The 13235-nt window shown below is 46.1% G+C and overlaps 4 protein-coding genes across 4 annotated transcripts; 1 reads left to right on the top strand and 3 right to left on the bottom strand.

The window, feature by feature from the left end:
- Window positions 1-93: 93 nt before the first annotated feature.
- On the bottom strand, window positions 94-6936 carry LOZ57_004825 (uncharacterized protein; the record flags this gene model as incomplete). Its single annotated transcript, XM_049253865.1, has 9 exons — window positions 94-424; window positions 502-853; window positions 1064-1175; window positions 1239-1841; window positions 1890-1990; window positions 2038-5411; window positions 5461-6201; window positions 6256-6400; window positions 6450-6936. 9 exons carry the CDS (start codon window positions 6934-6936, stop codon window positions 94-96), a joined length of 6246 nt encoding a protein of 2081 aa, XP_049107177.1.
- A 1265-nt stretch (window positions 6937-8201) lies between these two features.
- Window positions 8202-9161, bottom strand: LOZ57_004826 (uncharacterized protein; the record flags this gene model as incomplete). The annotated part of the gene is made up of 2 exons (XM_049253866.1): window positions 8202-9055; window positions 9110-9161. The coding sequence occupies 2 exons, from the start codon at window positions 9159-9161 to the stop codon at window positions 8202-8204; spliced, it is 906 nt and encodes a 301-aa protein (XP_049107178.1).
- Window positions 9162-9485: 324 nt separating this feature from the next.
- PHB2 (Prohibitin-2, subunit of the prohibitin complex (Phb1p-Phb2p)) lies at window positions 9486-10588 on the top strand (the record flags this gene model as incomplete). Its single annotated transcript, XM_049253867.1, has 4 exons — window positions 9486-9654; window positions 9708-9776; window positions 9833-10188; window positions 10259-10588. 4 exons carry the CDS (start codon window positions 9486-9488, stop codon window positions 10586-10588), a joined length of 924 nt encoding a protein of 307 aa, XP_049107179.1.
- A 570-nt stretch (window positions 10589-11158) lies between these two features.
- Window positions 11159-12214, bottom strand: LOZ57_004828 (uncharacterized protein; the record flags this gene model as incomplete). The annotated part of the gene is made up of 2 exons (XM_049253868.1): window positions 11159-11965; window positions 12026-12214. 2 exons carry the CDS (start codon window positions 12212-12214, stop codon window positions 11159-11161), a joined length of 996 nt encoding a protein of 331 aa, XP_049107180.1.
- Window positions 12215-13235: the final 1021 nt, after the last annotated feature.

Consider the following 13235-nt stretch of genomic DNA (forward strand, 5'->3'; position numbering starts at 1 on the left):
ATTCACAGGATCTTTCATGGCGAAAATAGACACTAGCCGTCCAAGTACAAAGTAGCCGCTATTTTTGAAAGAGTAACATTTAAGGAAATGGTATTATTTATAGTCGACCCCATCGTCAAAATCTGTGGCATTGCTGCCCTGCAAGGGGTATCCGCTCCAATCAGCAACATCACTTGGCCGAACATCATTTCTAGAGACAGAAATGAACTTCTGATCTCGTTTCACCACGCATTCGCGTCTCCGCTGCTCAAAAATGTTGACTTCAACTGTGTTCAGAGCCAAAAAGTGATAAATATGCACATGCTTTTGTTGGCCATATCTTCGAGACCGGCCTATGGCTTGCGCCATTCCAGATTCGTAATCATATTGTGACCGAGCTATTAATGGGTGGAAAAATATGATATGGTTCGCATTTTGGAGGTTTCTGAAGCAAGGGTTAGGTATGTTGATGTATGTATGTATGTATAAGTGGTAGCAACTGGGGATGGTAATATAACTTACAAGCCTGATGCTGTAACATCTCCAAGCGCGAGTATGAGCACCTTACTTTTAACTTCCTCGGTTTGATTCTGGAAATTGGACAGTTCTTTCCCCTGGGCGCGATCGCTTGACGTCACTGTAATATGGTGAATCTTGGCCTTGTCCAGTGCAGCAGATACAGCATTGATCAGCTCTGCAAACTGAATAAAGAGCAAGACTTGATCATCCTTAGGAATTCTGGTGGTAGTCCGCAGAAGCTGAACAAGCTCATCGATCTTGCTTCCTCCAAACTTTTCCCAGGAATTACTCAGGACTCGCGATTCGTCCTCCGCAAAATCGCCTCCATTTATGACTCTATAACTTTCAAGGGTCGCTGTACAGCCATCACATCTGCAGTCACCTTTCCTTTGCCGCAACTCGAGACATTCAGCACATAGGGTGTGACCACATTCGCCCAAAAGATAAACTGCATTTCGGTCGTGTATCACCTTGCAGCAAGAATGACAGTGGTAGGTAGCGTCATGACGTGAGGTTTGAAAATAGCGAACAGCCTGAAAAACTCTAGAGGCTCGGGTTCGCGTACGAGTTTCAGAAATAAGTCGACGGATACTGTCGTTGCAGTTATTTAAGTCTTGAACAATGGCTTTCTCAGAGGCGGGGAACTCTGGCCGAGTATCCTTTGAATTCTGCCGCTTCTGCTCAACGTCATCAACTTTGTAAGTATTTCATTGCTATACCTTCGCTCATGGCTTACTTACTTGTTGTGCTGTGATATAAAACTTTGCTCCGTCTTTCTCACGCGCATTTGCTTTCGCAAAATCAAGACACTTCCGCACCATTCTTTTCACCAGAAAATCTCCTAATTCGCCAGCCCCGGTTTTTGTTTCTATAAGTGCTAGGGTTTTATCGAAGTGGTTTCTGACGTCGTCGTTCAGTTTAGATTTTAGCCAAAGACCGAGCCTCAACTTTGTCTGTAGGTCAGCTCCTAAGTCCTTTAATTCTTGAAAACGGATATCGAGGATAGTATTTCCAGTGCCAAGTTTCCCTTTTCCTGATGTTGCTCCCTCACTATCATACTCATCCTCACTAGAAGCCTCGGCATATCTACCAATAAGGTTATCGAGCGAAAATAGAGAGCATCGTTTTACAAGTGCTTCCTCTGGGCTGTCACTATCACCAATAATTTGATTCAGACGCGAAACTTCAGCTGCATCGTATAGTCCCCTGCCTTGTCTTCGAATCCTCAAATTCTGAGACATGACCTGCACGAACAATTCAATATAGAGTGCACGCTCGGCTGGAGCGAGAACAACTTCATAAATGTGTTCAGTGAACGGTATTTCGCCAATCTCAGGGACATTCTGTAGAAAGTCAGTTTTAAACCACTTCTCTTGTATATGGCGATTTACCTTTCTCATATATTGGTTTAAGAACCCCTGCGACATTTCGTGTCGTCTTTTATGCCACGCAGCGCTCCGACGAGTAATAAATGGTTGAAATTGTTCAACCTCTAAAGGAACATCAGTCAAGCCAAATAGTGCAGGGGAATGCCATTACCCGTTTTGTCTCGCTGAATAGCTTTCAATCTCTCGTTCTCAGTTCGTCTGATATCATCTTCATCAACCCCCAAGTGAATTCCAAGGAACGGGGAAAATGATTTTACATCGGCAAAATCGTTTAACGGAGGTGTGCCCGAAAGAATCCATTTTTTTCTCGCGGGGACTGTGAGCACGCCTGAATACCCCTTATCTTTCGAATAAGTGAATTCATCAATGATCAGGCGATTGAATTCGAACATATGAAGGAAGGGGCTCCGAAGCCTTTTCCAGTCGTATTTCGCATCGTGGAGATGAAATGTGGCATCAGCCGATTTGGCATCCTCCTGCTTTCTAATTGCTGCCGCTTTTGGCCTTTTGCGCTGAGTCTTTGGACGTTTTTCAAAGCTTGAATCTGATTCCACAAAATCTTCGTCGCCATCGGGCTCTCTTTTTCTTTTGGTACATTTACGACCGTTCTTTGGCCTGGAATTTGTTACCAGCGGACGGATCTCAGTCGTGCTATCATCAGAATCGCGTTCTACCTCCACTGGTATTTTATTTCCCTTAGCAAGATGGTCTTGAAGCTTTTGTCCTTTTAATCTTCGAGAAGGGTTATATTTCGAGGAAGCAGCAGCATCGAGCTGGAGTTTTTTGATTTTCTCTTGAATGCTGTTGTAGATATCGAGACTTCCGCCAGTACAAAGAAGGGATGTATGATATCGAACACCGCCTATGGCGTCTCGAAGCCATTCATCAAAGACGCGACCATCTCCTTGCGGAATCTCAGGAGCCGCGGTAAAGGTTCGTATTAATTCATAGTAAGAATTAGCTCGAAATATCGCTGCGGAAGCTAACACAATGTCTATTTTTTCCATCTCCCCAATACTCAAATTTCGAAGGGCGGCAAATGTCTTGATTTGCAAGATTCGGTATTTCGAGCCTAAAAATTTGTGGATTTCTCGCATCCACTGATCAAACAAATGATGTGGAACAACGATTAAGGTTGCCTTTATTGGAATTGCCCCGTCCGCGTTTTCAGGAACGGATGCTGAGTCTTCTGTAAACTGCATATCCACCAAACCAAGCGATATAGCTGTTTTGCCGTAGCCAACGTCATCACCTAGAATTCCGCCTCGTACAAGTTTCTTAACGTTTGCCCTTCCTTCAGCTCGCCAATTGATAACCGGTAAAATTGCCTCGACAACCTCTTCTTCCTCGAAGGGAAGAGCTTGGTCACTCTCTTGCTCTTGCATCCATGTCAAGGACCGTAGTTGTTCTGGGCGTAAGCGATGGTTTCGAAAGCCCGGAGGTTGAGTGCTTTCGGAATTCTGTTTGTTGTTTGATTCGACTAGTTTTGGGAGACGTTGCCGTACAAACCCCGTTTTATCAATGCACAATCGCCATGCCAATGCTGGTTCTTCTGAGGCATTGGGCAAATTTCCAATTGCTCGATGAAGAAGAGTAAGGATATTCAAACAAATCCGAAAATCCAAATAAGAGTCTTCCTTCCGAGAAACGTATCCAAGAAAGGGGACAGGCCGATTTTTTACGCTTTGTTCGTATGCAGCGGCATCCTCAGGGTGCTCATACCCACAAATACGATCTTTCTCGTTTCGGGCCCAAGTTAAACGTGGTTTTGGAGGGGCACAGAGGCGGCAATCTAAGCCATGTTCTATCTGTGCTAAATGGATGGTACTCCACTTAGAAAACTGTTTGATAGAAATGGTTTTTTGAAGCAACCAGGCAAATCGCTGAAGCAGGACAGGCGATTCCATCAAGTCTGAGCGTTCCCACAAACCGGGCGACATAGTCAACTCGCTAGAAGTAGCTGGTACCGAGCAGTTAAGAATAGGAGCATAGGAGCTTTTACAATCAAAGCAAAATACCTGAGGTACCACATCACAATCCAAAATATGATACGTGGCTGGCGTTGATGGAAGGTAGACCTTCAAAGACGTGCTTGAGGACTTAACCCATTTACGGTACCAGCAGTTAGCTGACTGTGGATTGTCTCCCAATCGAAAGGCACTCCAATCTGGCTGTATTTGAGCAATGACCTCTCTCGTTTGCCCAAAATCCAATCGGTTATGCTCAGCGGCAAAAACCCAAGAATCCAATTCGTCGGGCCCAAACTCAGTCGGATCAAGGAAAAAGAAAATGGCTTTTCTTGAGTGAGAAGATATTCTTTTATAAAGGCTGCCGCAGGGTCCGCCACAATCCTGGAGCAACTCATACTCGCCATTAATATCAATATCGAGAGTTGAACCCTCTACGTTGATACTAAGATGGCTCCAAATTTTCGTATCACGAAATTCCTTGTCCGTTAAACCAACCCTCGCACCAAGAGAGTCGACACGAGGTCCTTGGCCAGACACGGTAATCTTGCTTTCAGAGCTGATAGGAGCCCCAATGTACCAAGTGCCATTGAATAATGAGTCAGATGGAGCCATTCGTGCGATAGGAGAGGCGAGTATATGGCGCAATGGGGAATTGCTTGGCTCATTTCTGCTGGGTAATGCGTAAAGACACCATTCGACGGCAGTGGGTGAACAAATTAACTTTAGAACCGAATATGTACCCTCATAAGTTGCAGTCCATGAGCGCTGTCGACTCAAACCACTAAACCGTAATTCTTCATTAAGATTTTTGTCTATCGCTTTTTTAAAAGTTTCCCAAGCAGTAGATGTAGCTTTGGATTTCCAACGGCCTTGGAATTGGTCAAAATCACTAGCATTTAGTCCACTTATTTGCAGCCGCATTGGAAGGGTGGTCTTGAGGTATGATTCAAAATCAACAGGAGCGAGTCTTTCTGTTAATTGGTCTGTCGGAATTGGCTCATAGCTGTGTAATGGATTGCGGCCACATTCAATACATGCTGTGTGATTGCACTTCGAGCATTTTAGAATATTTTTCCGCTTTGTTGCGCTCTGGCCTTCACAAAGACAAAGCCTGCGGCTTCGTTGAGCGTTAAGGAGGATAGTTTCTACCGGTTCGAGCGGCGGTGTGGACAACTCAACAAGCATATCATGCATTGGGTATTTTTGAACCACAGAGGACGGAAGTGAGATATCACTGGACGCCTTAGATTTGTCCTTCACAACTGAGCCAGGTTGCAGGGCTTTGTGTCCCAAAATAAGAGCGCACAGTATTGCTGCCCCAACTACCGGAGAGCTCATCGCATTTCCTGCCAAGTCATGCAGATCACGCTGGCTCTCCATGCTAAGTAGCAATCGGTCAATAGGGATGCCTTGAAGAGCTAATGCTTCTATTCCGAGAAGAGGCCCACCCCGTGTACTAATAAAGTGCTGGCCACGAGGGGTTAGACAGCCGGAGATACCTGACGCCCGTTGATCTAATTCTCGGTCCAAGCCTTGAGAGAGATCTATAACACGGCTGCGCTAAGTCAGTATAGGAGAAATGTATGTATCAAAAATGAACTTACCATTTGGACATAAAGTCGGACCTTCTGGTTATGGCGCGTAGAAAATTGACATCCAATGTATCCCACACCCGCTCCGTCTGTGCTTTTGCCCAGCCATGCCAATAATAATCAGGCATTTGACAAGTACCGTTATCTTGCCACCTTGTCAAAGGCCGCTTATCTCCGAGCCCATTTTCCATTCTATATGCAAGATGACGGGCTTTATAGCGCGTCCAGTCCACTGCTTGACGTTCTCTTGCTGCTTGAATGGATATATCATTAATTCCAACCCGGAGACGGGGGTCATCGTGTTTAAGTAGAAAATCGGTAATAGGGGAGCTCGCTGGGCGTTCAAAATGCTTCATCATACGCGCAAGCAATGAATTTTTTCCACTTTTTTCAACAGAAGCTTCTGTTCTGAGTCTTTTCTGGTCAATGCAGAGAAGATACCCTCGCTCTCGAGTTTGTGGTAAATAGAAATTTTTTGTGTCAATGGAAGCATGGTAGGCATGGTAGCCGTTTTTCTGGTATATCTCCGCAATTTTTGACCATGGAGCACCAAAAACGTTCTCTAGGATGACAAGTGGAGGTCTGCATCGTTTTACGTACTGAAGTATCGGGAAAAATGTATGACCAGATTCACCCATCTCCTCAAGAGACTTTCGATGGGAGTTTAGCTGCGAAAAATCGACACAGGAAAACCCAGCAACAAGAAGGTCGGGGTCAGTTGGGACCCTTCTCACTGATCCGAAGGCAGTAGTACTACTGCAACATTAGTGCTTAAATCAAGGAACAAGTCGGGGGTGCAGGCCATACGCTTCATCTTGTACCAATTCGCTAACATCTCTAAAGAGTATGTTCGGTGAAAAATTTCTCTGAATATATGACTGCTTAAAAGGTTCAATTTCAGCACTAAATAGATGATGCATGCGAAATGATTGTCCAAATAGCCGCTTAAAGCCTGGATATAAAAATGAGCAGATTATTTGTATGAAGAGGGGATAGCTTACTCTCTGATATCATTTCCAAAGCCAGTAGGGGCGCTTCAGTGCCAGAGCACATGGTAGCAACCCGTAACTCCCGGTTGCCGATATGCTTCAGGAAATCGCTGAAGCCATTTTTTTCGGCCTTGGAAACAAGGTCATCAAATATCTCTTCAATTGTGCTGATTGGGGGTCGATTCTGATCGAGGCCTCTTTTTGGTCTTGAAGACGGCATGATAGTATACGTTCCGCGGAGAATTTCAGGTGGCATGGTCTTTATATGGTCTTTGACATCACCAGGGACATACTGTTCTTTTGCCGTTTTAGAATTATCCTCCCACTGGCAGGCCAGAATCTCATCTTCGGTCGCCAGCTGAAGAGACTCGACACTATCGTCCGAATATTCCTCATCGTCATCCTTCGAGTCGGAATCCGTCAATACGTCAGGCTCGGGCTCGGGCTCGGACACTCGAGACTTATGTGCTCTAGCAGCTCGAGGGAAATAACGCCTCATCTTCGCGATAGCAAATAGCACACTGAATATTTAGTGTTTATTTTGAGTGCCTTTTATGAGAATGAGGAAAGTGGTACTCGGTAACAGCTGAACACAGCTAAACAGGACAGTTGGAAAAAATCATTTCCTGTGAAAGATTGGACGACACTTTCAGCACATTCTGATATTGTGGGTTTTATATTTGCGGGAAATGCACAGTTTCAGTATCGCATCATTGCCATGTGACTAATATTTGCTGTATGGAAGCTGGAATTTTCCATCACCAGGAAAGGCTAGTTATGGAGATGGGCTTCAAGAACGATCAATCTCAGGGGAACAGACAAATCGCCAAAGACTTTCCAGCTCTTTCAGACTTTAATGTCTATCTAAACCTATAAAAACTGGTTCCTCATTCTGAGCAAGGCGTTCTCATTAGAAAATGGACGCATGTAAATTAACGCATAACACATACAGCACCCCCAAGAATTGAGCCCAAGAGAATTTAGTCTAAGAGCAAATGTAGCGGCACTGGCAAAAGAGGCTGCGTCGCGTCCATGGATTCTGTGACGCGTGAATCTTGCAGTGATGGGTGTTTCTGCCCCACTGCTCAAAGCTAGTAGTTAACTAGTTAACTAGTTAGGCTAGTTAAGTTACCTAACGAGTTACCTAACTACGGAGGTTAGCTACTGCAGATTCATCTAAACAACAATCAGTATCCAAGCTCAAGGTTTGAGCGACAATTGAGCAAAGCGCCTGTGCTAAGACTGAAATAAATAGTTAAATGGATCTTCCCAAGACATTATCAATGTGGTTTCCGGACTGAGACGTTAGGATCTAACTTCAATTTCAAACCAATAACTTCTTAAGTTGGCCCACTTTGGTGAATTTATGAGAGAACTGCAAAATAAATTTAAATAGCACGGATGAGAAGGGCGTTTGGCTGTATATATAATTAGCAAAGAAGGAGGGCAAGATGGCCCACCTGTAACAAACCAGAGGTGAAGAATTAGGTGAACAAGACCTTTCATATCGAATAGTGATTGTTATGGAAGGACGGCTCTTATTTAGTTACAGATACACTCTAGCCGAGATGGCTAAGGTGGAAAAAAGAATAAAAACGAGCAAAAAAACCCTCAACCCTTTAGGACCAACACCTGAACCGAGAATGCCCAATAATCATAGAAGATGCCGACTCGCTTTTATACGCCGTGTCTCAAATCATTAGTTTGGTGCATGCATATGGCGGAACAACTCAACAAAGGAAAGCGGTCTTTCCCAAAATCGCATCATCGCATCCCCCCCTGCAGTAGCTGCTGTCTCAAGAGCATAATCTGGTTGCGTTCCATAGGTGGTAGGGCATCAATGGCAGCTTGCGGCATTGAAAGCACCTGCTGCAAGAGCTCCTCCTGTCCTGGCATTTGAGGCTGCGTTTGAGAGACTTGCGGCGGTGGTGGTGCAAACGGTGCATTGCGAACGGGTGGAGTGGATATTTGTCCAGATGTTGGAGGGTATGGTGAAAAGTGTTGCGGCACATGGAGGGCTGGCTGAAGTTGTGGAGCTGCCGCTTGGGGTTGGGTAGCCTGTTCCACGACAGATCCTAACGCACTATAGTCCACCAGATTCATCAGGAGAAGGGCCTGGAATATAGCATACGCAAGCTGCGGAGCTTGCCTCAGAAGTTCAGTGGCTCGAGCAGGATCAGCCATGACTAATGATTTCATTTGCGTGAGAACGTCGAGTAGTTGAGGGGCTGGTAGTGTTGAAAGGGTTTGCGAAATGGCATTGGGGCACGTTAAATTTGGAGGTAAATCGGTTCCTGGGGGTAATGAGGGTAATAAAGGGGGCTGTGATTGGTATCCTGCTTGTGTATCGTCACCCGCCGCGCTCATTTGGCCTTGTTGAGAGTAATCTAAAGGCACCGAATCTTTCTCATTGTTGTGCGGCCAATCGACCCTTATTTTGCGACCCATAATCTCATAATCATTCAAGTTTCGAACCGCTGACGCAGCCGCATCAGCGTCTGCAAAATCTGCAAATCCGTAACCCTTCGGCTTGCCTGTTTCGGGGTTTGTCATCAACCTGAATTTCGTAACCGTGCCCGCGGAGCTAAGGATATCTTTCACCTGTTCTTCGGTGAGATCTGGGAAAGTCAGCTATTATATCCATCAGAATCTGAAAAGGCGCCGGTACGTACTATAGGGAATATTCCCTAAAAATACACTCTTTCCTGTTCGATCAGGTGCCATTTTGGGTCGCGGCAGAAAATAGTGACCAGCTGACACAAACGACGCCAACCAATTTACTAAAGGACAGTATCAGATCTCCCTACAACAGCTACCTTATACCTGAGACTAGGTGTTATAAAGAATAGCAAAGCGAGACAAAAGAAGCTCTGGAAGACTACTATTTGCAGTGGCGGACAAGAGAAATGCCTTAACTTCTCGTAGTTCGTTAAAACAGCGCCTTTCCTAAATAGGTCTAGGCACTTGGTCACTTGCTCCAGATTTCAAGTGCCTCATGATAATGTGAAGACCATTGATATTTCTTCCAGCTCTCATACACACATCACCATGGCCAATTCACGAGAAACGTGGCAAAGACTGCAAATGGTATTGCAGCAGCGGGGCCGGGGAGGAGGCTTTGGCGGAGTCCCTGGCGGCGGAAAAGGTATTGGGGCAATGGGGGCGCTCGTTGCATTGGGCCTCGGAGGATATGTGATATCGAATTCTCTATTTAACGGTGAGTGTAGGATCTAGTTTTTAATATAGCATATCTCACATTCCTGATCTTAGTTGATGGCGGCCATCGAGCGATCAAATATACAAGAATAGGCGGTGTAAAACAGGAAATCTATAATGAAGGTGATTGTCAAAACCCTGTGCCTGGTCGCTATTCCTGTACTAAAGGAGTTGGTAAGGGACACATTTCCGTATTCCGTGGTTTGAAACACCTATTATCTACGATGTTCGCGCAAAGCCACGAAACGTTGCTTCTCTCACCGGGACCAAGGACTTGCAAATGGTAAACATTACCTGCCGTGTGCTCTCAAAACCCCGAGTCGATGCCCTTCCTCAGATATACCGCACTCTCGGCTCGGATTTTGATGAAAGAGTTCTTCCGTCCATCGTAAACGAAGTTCTGAAGAGCGTTGTTGCCCAATTCAATGCGAGTCAACTTATCACACAACGTGAAAATGTCGCTAGACTCGTCCGCGAAAACCTCGCCAGACGTGCCGCTCGCTTCAATATCCTACTAGATGATGTCTCGTTGACTGTAAGCCCACACCGATTTTCACTTTCGTGACCTTTACTCATATATAGCTAACGTTGGTACTTTCTGCTAGCACCTTGCATTCTCGCCCGAATTCACTGCGGCTGTCGAGGCAAAGCAAGTTGCACAACAAGAAGCCCAGCGAGCGGCTTTCGTCGTCGACAAGGCAAGACAAGAGAAGCAGGCCACCATCGTTCGTGCCCAGGGTGAGGCTCGGTCCGCTCAGCTAATCGGCGACGCTATCAAGAAGAGTAAGAGCTATGTCGAGCTTAGGAAAATTGAGAATGCTCGTAATATTGCCCAACTTATTCAGGAAGCTGGTGGAAGAAATAAGCTTTACTTGGATGCTGAGGGATTGGGTTTGAATGTGAATGCTGGTTCTGACAGTGGTGACAAGTCTTGATCGTAGCTGATAATGGTTTTCGATCCTCACTGTTAAGAAAACTAGGGGGTTGGGCGTACTATTCTTCCAAGGTTTGTTGTATGACTAAATGGGAACTTATGCATTCATGCTTAGTTCTGCTGGATGTAACAAAATCTATCACTCTCCAGTTTCATTTTTCACAGGGGTTCCTATATAAATGCGTCTTATTATCTAACTGGCTCAACTTTTATGTACAAGCTATCGGCAACACGTTATCCCGCCACCAATCCCCAATCCTTGCCAGAGTTGAAGCCAGACATTCGCTGCAGAAAACAGATATATTTACACTATCCATCAGCTAGGTAAATGGAAAATACATGCTTGAAAATGCTCTTCTAACATAGGTTGAACGGGGTAGGTAAACAGGAATGAGAAGGGAAATGAAGTAAAATTGCGAATCTTAAGCAAAAAAGGGGCGTCACACATAAAGAAGGGAAATACAAATCGAAGCTCGTTCAACCACAGCAAGTGAATAGCATCTTGCATGACGATAATGTCCTATCCAAGCAAGCCAATGACAGCGACCGACGAGTTCACCTTAAGTATTTTTTAGAGGAGCGAGAAGTTGATGTTGGGAGCACTAGGATTCACTTCAATAATAGCAGGGCCAGCAAGGATGCTGCTCTCCACAAGGGTGCCACGAGCTTCGGCGCTAGTAATGAAGACGAAGGACTGTCCAGAAATTCGTCGCGGAATACGTCCCTGGTAGAGACCACCAGTAAAAACACCGGGAATACTGATGATATCAAACCCGCTGACGAAGGTGAGGAAGAAGACCTGTGGGACAGTAACACCGCGGCCAAGAGCGAATCTCGAGAAGCCGTCAACAGCAAAGACATTTCCACGGGGGCTCAGGCTTGGGAAGGCTTTGAATGGAAGCGCAGCATTTCCGCGTGGGCAGTCGACAATAAAGGCGCTGGCAAGACTGAAAATGGCGTTAGGATTGATAGAAGTTCCGGCAATATTCGCGGAAGCAACAAGACCAAGCGAATTTCGCAGCGTAGCCTGATGGAGGCCTTCCGTCGCAAGAATAGCGGCCGCAGCGCCGAGGAAGTCCTTGTTGCCGATGAAACCAGCTCCACCAAGGTATGCAGAGACACCGATACCCTCGAGGACAGATGCAAGACCAACAAAGGAACGGACATCTCTGAATGGGAAGTTGTATCGACAAGCAGTCACCGGGCGGACACCCAAACCAGTGATAGCCTGCTGCAAGAAGACGACATGCGCTTCCTCATCTCTGGCGACGAATCTCATTTGATTGAAGAATCGTGAGTCAAAGCCAGCCCGAAGGAAATCAGCTTGGGAAAAGCGGGAAAGACCCTGCTTATAGAACACATTTTCAAGATGTTCAAGCTATCGACGTTTGTTAGCATTACATTCCGTGGGACCTATTAGGTTACTCTGGGGGCTTACAGTCAACGCAAACTGAAGAACATCAACATCAGTGATTCGACCACCACCGACACCCCCACCGACGCCACCGCCGACTCTACCGACGCTCGCGCCAATAGAGCTAGAAGTATTACGGGCGACGAGAGGCACAGACAAGACGCCCGGGGCGCAAAGCGCAGTGGCGATGGTTGTAAGCAAGGCGAACTTCATGATTAAGGATTGAAGTGAAAGGAATGACAACCGGGTCAAGAAACGAGAGAATAGTTTTTAAAATAATAATAAATAGTGGATTAAGCAGATGGGGACCAGCGCACCATAAGAATCGAAATGAGAGAGCGACTATGAAGTTCGATTGTGGCTTGGGGAGAAGAGACGGCAATGATGGGCGGGCCATTGCCTTAAATCAACTTTGGCCCGGGCGGGGAGCCTAGGGCAATCTGTATAGCCCACGCCGTAAAAGGCTATGCAGGACTTGCCCAGGAGAAATTTGTAAGAGCTTCTCTAGGATGAGACGCAAAGCTAGAGGCTCCATTCCCTTTTCCGAGAGTATCTGCGACGCAAAACGTAGCTGTCATCGGATGCCAAGGACGGAAAGAGCCCTATCGCCCAGGTCAGACGGTCCCTCCTAGAGCATTGAAGCGACAGGCGGATATATTGGGTAATGCAGCTGCACTGAAACTCGTAGAGCAAATCCTATATAGGCTGGGACTAGCCCAAAAGAGACAGCGTCTGCTGAAAGAGGAAATGCGCCTGCAACGAAAATCGTTTGATCCATCCGAATCGGGGCAAGTAGATTCTATTCGTAGCCTCGGGGAATTTCTGATGCCCGCCCAGGTCATGGCGGTATGACCCTGGGTGAACGGCGGCCCACGGCACATAATAATTTCCCGCGTCCGTCCACTAGGCAGGGCCAACTAACCCCAGATATCTAAGGAGCACTTTTTACTCCAGTCGAAAGTCGCGGGAAAGCTAAAATTACCGCGGTTGCCAGTAGTTAGGGCTGCATCAGACACAACTCTACATAATCATCATCAGCAAGACCGCATCATCAACAAGCAAACCAGAGAGCGAGACATACCTTCTTCTTACCTGAGCATAATACTTATTCTTTCAAAATGTCGGTTTCAGCCACAGGAATCCGGCATCACCACTGAGCAATTTAGTAAGAGTTGTGGTGTTGATGTCGGAGTAGGGTTTCATCTAAGCCTTGATTGGGGAGGATGAGACAGTT

This window comes from Ophidiomyces ophidiicola (genome assembly GCF_022830035.1).
Source record: "Ophidiomyces ophidiicola strain CBS 122913 chromosome Unknown scaffold_21, whole genome shotgun sequence".
Classification (NCBI taxonomy): domain Eukaryota; kingdom Fungi; phylum Ascomycota; class Eurotiomycetes; order Onygenales; family Onygenaceae; genus Ophidiomyces; species Ophidiomyces ophidiicola.